Here is a 6,896-nt window from a genome sequence, read left to right as displayed (position 1 = left end):
CGCACACTTTAATACGAATCAAAAAAAAGATAAATTTTACTCCATGGGTAATATTCATTACGATGACGACGACGCTTTGTGGGAATTGTGTAAAACCCTATTTAAAATTTAATTAGTACAATTTTTGCACGCTAAGAAAATATGATAACTTATAACGAATTGTATACAAAGTTTTGGGAATACATCAAAAATAAAACATTAAAATAACTTATACAAGAATTAAATTTGATTTGATTGGCAAACTCACTTTACATATATTATCAATGCTTGCTGACTATTTAAAATTTTAATAAACTTTGCTGAACAGACGTTTTTGGTCATAACTTCATTTAAAATATCGTCAAGAAATACAAATTTATTTAGACATCATTCCGTTTTTGACGGCACACATATTTTGGTCTTGGTGGCAACGCTGCCAACATATGTGTGCACTAGCATCGATAATTTTTTACATCCCTATTTTGAACCGCAGAATTCTAGAAAATTCCACTCGCTGGCCATTGGAATTGTCAGAATTAGTTAAGACACACATCTTCCAGCTTTTCATACAATTAAAGACAGTTAACCATAAGAAAGCGATGGCCAAGTGGGGAGAAGGAGATCCGCGCTGGATTGTGGAGGAGCGGCCCGACGCCACCAACGTGAACAACTGGCACTGGACGGAAAAGAACGCAACGCCATGGTCCAAGGATCGCCTACATCAGCTTTTTCAGGGTTTTAAAATAGGCGAGTATATAGATATTTGTAGTCCTAGTATGACAGATGTATATTCTAACCTAAAAGTAAACTTCTCAAAAAGCAGGGCACAGCGACATTGAGTGCGCCGTGGACTCTGTGGACAAGTGCTCCGGGGAGGCCACCGTAAACAATCGCAAGGGCAAGCTCATATTTTTCTACGAGTGGGAGTTGGTGCTCAAATGGTCCGGAAAGCTCCTAAAGAACAGCAAGTTGAGCCACAAGGGCAAGTTGACCATTCCCAATCTCTCCGAGGAGAACGAACTGGCGGACGTGGAGATCACTGTGACAATCGACGAGTCCAACGACGAGTCGGAGACCCTGAAACAGTTCATGTACAACGTGGGACGTGATCGCGTGCGGCAGCAGCTGGCTTCATACATTCGCGAGTTAAAGGAGGAGTACTCGAAGAACCTGATCCTACCAAAGAAGGGCGACGAGGCCGGAGTGGGAAATTCTGTGGCAAATTTTAAGAATGCCAACAATACCCGTGATGCAGTTCAAAATACCTTGGTGGCGGCTCCTAAACTCAACGTCTCTGGTATCGGCTGTAAGCTGGACGTTCGCACCCTCTCGATGACAGAGGAATTCCACTGCAGCGCTAACGACCTTTACAACGCTCTCACAAAGCCGGAGATGGTCACCGCTTTTACGAGGGCACCTGCCAAAGTCGATGCCGTGCGCGGTGGCGAGTGAGTTTCTTCATGTCCCTAAGCCGCCATTAATTTTACAATAATTTTTTTATCGTTTGTGTAAAAACTATATTTTTTGCAATAGAGTCATATTATCGCATAACGCCATTAAAAAATAGAGAGAATGCTACAATCGAGTACCCCGACTATCAGATACCCGTTACTCACCTAGTGGAAGTGCGAACGAGAATTTTTCACATTTTTCTGGCATATTGATAGAAATAGGAAACAACAAGTTTTTTGAGATCAAAACATTTGCCAAAACTGTGGTCGTTGAAAAAAATAGTTTGGCAAATCGATAGAAATTTTCAATATGCACTTGGAAACAATCTTGCTCTTCGTCTAGGTCTCTGCTTATTCTCAAACCTCTAGCTTTTATAGTTCCTGAGATCTCGACTTCATACGGACGGACAGAATATATATACTTTATATGGTCGGAAACGCTTCATTCTGCCTGTCCAATACTTTTCAATGAACATAACCCTTTACGAGTAAGGGGTATTACTGTTGTATTCTTTTTTATGGTAATTATTTTTTGGACTTCTATTGCAGATTCATTCTTTACGGAGGCAATGTGCTAGGAAAATTCGAAGAGCTTGTCCCCGAAAAAAAAATTAAGCAGAGCTGGCGTCTGAAAAACTGGTCATCTGGTCACTACTCTAACGTTATCATAGAGCTGGAAGAAACCGTAAGTTACTTGTTTTATTTAAAAATCACAGCAATTCACGTATTCGTGAATTATCAGCACTGTATTGTTTTTTGCAAAAATCTTGAAAAAATGCAAAAATTAATCCAAAATGTAAGAAAAAGTTCGCTTCAATGGTAGTATAACCAATATAACCACATTTATCAACTTTAACATCGATATCGTTCAAATTCTGCGCAATCGAACCAAATTTGGTAACTTGTGGGGAAATCCTATCGTTGCTCGTGATCTAAAATTTAATCAATGGTTTAAACAAGCTGTCCTTTCTGGCGGGTTCATATGCAAAATATATTTCTTGTAACTTTTGCCACACTTCACGTGAGCTTGTAAAAGTCTTTGGCCATGACATCTGTTCTGTGGTTGTCATTGTCGGCTCCACTTTTCCTATGACATACTTCCATGTGTCATTTTGACATTTATTTATTTGACTGTCCACTTCTTTCTTGAATGGAAAAACCCTACCGCAAATCAAGGGTATCGCGCCGACGTAACACTCAATTAAACGATTCCAAGTTAACAGGGTTCTAGGCCCATAACCTTTGTAGGAAATAGTTCGCTACAATGGTATTCCAATATAACCACGTGATGATAACTTAGACCGAATAAGGGAACCACGTCATGTCAAGTTAGATATCTTAAATACAGTGAATCATGTCTCGCTTACAAACTACAACATAGGGTAACGAAACAAAATCTCAATCAGCTGTTATACATTATAGTTGCTCTAAAACTGCAAATGAAATGTTCTTACAAACTCTGCCTCAACTCGAATGTATAGCTTTAAAAATTGAAATTTGAAGTTTTGTAAGTGTTACTCCTTTGCTAAGGGTTTAGTAAAGGCATTTGCCAGGTTATACGTAGTAGAGAAATATTGGAACTTGATATTCTTTTTTTCTACTTGTTTTTGGACGAAGTGGAATCGAATGTCGACGTCGTTTACGATCTACTTATCAGTCTACTCAATGCTGCCATCAGCATGTCGTTTGGTTGTAAACACCTATTGCATCCTAAAATATTTAAATTTTTATTGGTGTCTTCAAGCTCCCAAGTTCCATTTTTTAAAAGACTTTGATATTCGATATTTATCGCTTTTTGCCATTCATTTTTGTAAATGCCCTGCAGACCGTCTGAGACTGTCTTTGGATCCGATTTGCTTATCTCCATTAGGTTTACAGTGGATGGGACAACGAATACCTTTCGTGGTCTGCCAGGCTCGCCTGAAGCCTACTATTTTGAGTTAAAATGCAGTTTTTTTTTACCTTTGAGGTCTCCGATCCTTGCTTTAGCTTCATTGACTAATTTTTGAAGTGCTATCGCAAAATAATTATTGTCCTCGAAAATACTCCACATATCACATATCACGCTTTTTACTTGCAGTCATCCAGCACAATGATGTCGCTTAAGCAGACCGGGATTCCCGCGTCCGAATATGATGCGATGAAAACAAACTGGTACCGATATTACTGGCATAGCATCAAACAGGCTTTTGGATTCGGTACCTCAATATCTGATGCCTTATAAGAGGTCGCTTTTATTGTGGATTGCACTGAATGATTGAGGTCTTGGTGGGTGGAGCATCATGAATGGGTTTTTATTTGTATTCATCCTAGAGTACTGTAAGAATTTTATTTCTAATCAAAGCTGTAATTTCTGTTTACCCTAAAAGGCTATTTCAAATCCTCCAGCGGCTCGATTGAAGAACCACATTACTTACATAAAATTAAATACAATTCAGGCATTCGACATTGATTTCACACAATGAGAAACAATAAACGAAAATTTAAAACAAGTTGTTTATAATTTCAGATTGTATAATACTAATAAATTTGTTACATTTTTAAGGATAAAAGTAGCCTTAAAAGCTTGAAATTAAAAAACATCTGTTTATATTATAGATTTTCATACCATTTCGTACGCATGGGCTAGGTGGCACTTATTATTAAAAGAAAGGAAATTCGCTCAGAATAGTTCGGGGATATAATGAAAGTGTTTTCCATTCAAGGACGCAGACTTACATATTTTCAGGTTCACTAGTTGAGTCAATTTTTTCATATCTGTCCGTATGAACGGCAAGATCTCCAAAACTATAAAAGTTTGAATGCCAAGAATAAGCATGCATTAACTAGTGACAATCACGCAGTTCAAGATTGTTTTTAGATAATTGTCATGCCAGCTAACGCTCACTAACCGATCAAATCCGTCACGCAAAAACGTTTCATACTTTTTATATATTTTGTACCATAAAATATTGATCAGGATCACTAGCCGAGTCGATCTGGCCATGTCCGTCTGTCAGTCCGTATGAGCGTCGAGATCTCAGGAACTATAGAAGCTGGAGAGTTGAGATTAAGCGTACAGTTTACAGAGACATAAACGCAATATACCCATGTTGCCACGCCCACTCTTACGCACACAAACCGCCCAAAACTTTTTTATATTTTGTGACTTGTAAATATCGATATGCAGAAAAACTGCCACGCCCACAAACCGACCAAAACTGCCACGCCCACACGTTTGAAAAATATATATTGATATTATTATATTATATATTTTTCACATTTTTGTTACTCTTTTCAAGTTACTTTGATTTGCCAAAAATCTTTTTGCCACGCCCACAAACCGCCAAAAACTGTCAGTGTTGAAATTTCTCCTTTGCAGTTCCACTAGCTGAGTAACGGGTATCAGAAAGTCGGGGAACTCGACTACAGCATTCTCTCGTTTTTCTTTAACATTTCTGTTTTATAAACAATTATTTTAGTAGTAGACATCAATCCACATAACGTACTACGTACGGGATATATGTTATGAACCTAAAATTAGGGTTCTAAGATTAATTTAGTTGATCAAACTTGCAAATAAAATAATATTTTGTAAAAATGTTCCCTGCAATACTTTCTTAATCAGCTTTGTGAGTCTCCAAGTGATATTGGTACTCTTTGTAACTGTTGCTTTTGAATATTTCGCTGGCAGCCTCGGAACATTTAACGCACTGATAAATGAACATTCCAGGATGCTTTCCCGTCTTGATGATGTGCTTACGTAAGTTATCTATTGTGCTGCACTGGAAGTCACAGTGGGGGCATTGGTGGGGCTTCTGGCCCGAGTGGCGCAACGAATGCCGACGGAGGTGACTCTTGAATCGGGCTCTGAAATCGCATTGATCGCACGAAAACCACTCCTCACTACTCTTCTCCGTGAAATGAGCCGACTTGAGGTGCCTGTGGAAAAACAGAAGGGAAACTTGAGCGAAGCCATATTTAAAATCTTAACGCTTGATTAGACAGTAAATTCCAGTGGCGGCTTGTCCCGCCACCGCACTCAGAACTAATTGCTATTTCGCATTCGAATCACTCGCTTGAAATCAAAATACGAGCAAGTTGGCCATTGCCAATTGCCTTTCGACTCAAAAAGAAGCAAAAAGAAGGCTCAGCCAATCCGGTTGTCTTAGATGGTGATCAGTTTTTTGGTTAGGAGGGGAAACCTATATTGGCCAATCGAGCCGTCTGGTCAGAACGACTAGCGAAAGGGCTACATCTGAGAGATCATTCGGTATGTATATTGTAAAATAAAATCGTTAAAAAAGAAAGAAACAACGCCTAATATAACAAAAATAGCTAAAAACATTGGATCTAAAAAACGTAATTTAAAATTATTGTCAATCATTTTATCTGTTCCATCTTGCAAAATATAACATATGCTGATGATATGACATATGCTTATCGTTTTAATCCTTTTGTTTGCCATACCTTAAATAATAATATTATTATCCCTTGATGATTATCCCGTTAGTGATGTACCAATAAGCTCTACACGGAAAGAGAGGTACCCGCACTCACTCGACTTGAGTTACGCGCCTTCAATTATACCCAGTACTTGTGTAGCTGTTTCCCCAGAAGCCAAATAAAGGAGGCTCCTTGCAAATGTGTGTGTTGGATGTCCACTCCACTTATCAGCTACAGGCACACCGACTCACAATTAATTGCCAATGTTTTTTGTGGGCTCGGGCTGCTGGAATCGAAATCTGTGTGAAATCTTAAGCTTCGACTGTATAAACTGAAGTCTGAAGCCCAAGACCAAGCGACTCATGCGCGACTCGGTAGGCTTAATTAGCGGCGAGTAATGGAGTTTGAAGATCGTTCCAGCAGTTGTAGGAGGCTTCCACCCCTCCGCACTCATCCTCCCTATACCACAGTCGAATGTCGACAAAGCCGCGAATCGGCTTGCAAATCCAGGCCGGGACTGCCGACCGATTGCTTTGTTGGTTGCGCTTTGAAATTCCTGGATTGCCACCGCTGCCTTTTGATAGCTAATTGAAGATCTCGGATGTGAGTTAAGCACATCACAACAGTTTTCTGTCTAAGAGTCCAGATTCCTGGGCAAGATTTATGCAAGACTCGATTTTCGGGGCAGGACAACTTTTTATATAAGAAAATGGATACTAAATTCGTTTAAAAGTATTTTAAGGTAAAAGGAACCGTTTTCGTCTCTTGTCGTACCCGTTACTCCGGTAAAAGGGTGTACTCGATTCGTTGATAAGTATGTGACAGGTAGAAGAAAGCGTTTCCAACCATATTATTGGCCAGGATCAATAGCCGAGTTGATCTGCCCGAATCTCTCTGACCTTATAAACGCCGAGATCTCAGAAACTATAAAAGCTAAAATGAGATTAAACATGCAGATTTCAGAGTCATAGACGCAGCACAAGTGTGTTTCCCCATATTGCTACGCCCACAAACAGCCCAAAACTAAAAAAAACTACAAAT

General features: G+C 39.3%; 2 protein-coding genes across 3 annotated transcripts in view; one reads left to right on the top strand and one right to left on the bottom strand.

Moving 5' to 3' along the window:
* The first annotated feature begins 368 nt into the window (after window positions 1–368).
* On the top strand, window positions 369–3,922 carry LOC120445972 (activator of 90 kDa heat shock protein ATPase homolog 1). The gene is made up of 4 exons (XM_039626704.2): window positions 369–726; window positions 803–1,427; window positions 1,980–2,115; window positions 3,511–3,922. Exons 1-4 carry the CDS (start codon window positions 423–425, stop codon window positions 3,652–3,654), a joined length of 1,209 nt encoding a protein of 402 aa, XP_039482638.1. The 5' UTR covers window positions 369–422; the 3' UTR covers window positions 3,655–3,922.
* Window positions 3,923–4,776: 854 nt separating this feature from the next.
* Window positions 4,777–6,896, bottom strand: part of LOC120445824 (zinc finger protein 407) — a 40,382-nt gene continuing 38,262 nt past the window's right edge. For both annotated transcript variants that reach the window (XM_039626441.2, XM_039626442.2), the window contains one exon: window positions 4,777–5,351. In XM_039626441.2, coding sequence (XP_039482375.1) covers window positions 5,030–5,351 — 322 coding nt within the window. In that variant the 3' untranslated portion in view covers window positions 4,777–5,029. The remainder of the gene's footprint in view (window positions 5,352–6,896) is intronic.

Source organism: Drosophila santomea, chromosome 2R (genome assembly GCF_016746245.2).
Source record: "Drosophila santomea strain STO CAGO 1482 chromosome 2R, Prin_Dsan_1.1, whole genome shotgun sequence".
NCBI classification, from domain to species: domain Eukaryota; kingdom Metazoa; phylum Arthropoda; class Insecta; order Diptera; family Drosophilidae; genus Drosophila; species Drosophila santomea.
The sequence above is the reverse complement of the archived record's forward strand: the minus strand, read 5'-3'. Positions and strand labels throughout refer to the sequence as shown.

Bases quoted from the DNA above. Each gene is read 5' to 3' on its own strand.
- LOC120445972 (XM_039626704.2), top strand. From the start codon at position 423: ATGTGTGCACTAGCATCGATAATTTTTTACATCCCTATTTTGAACCGC. The intron at 1,428-1,979 runs GTGAGTTTCTTC...CTTCTATTGCAG, and splicing joins GATGCCGTGCGCGGTGGCGA to ATTCATTCTTTACGGAGGCA. The intron at 2,116-3,510 runs GTAAGTTACTTG...TTTTACTTGCAG, and splicing joins TCATAGAGCTGGAAGAAACC to TCATCCAGCACAATGATGTC.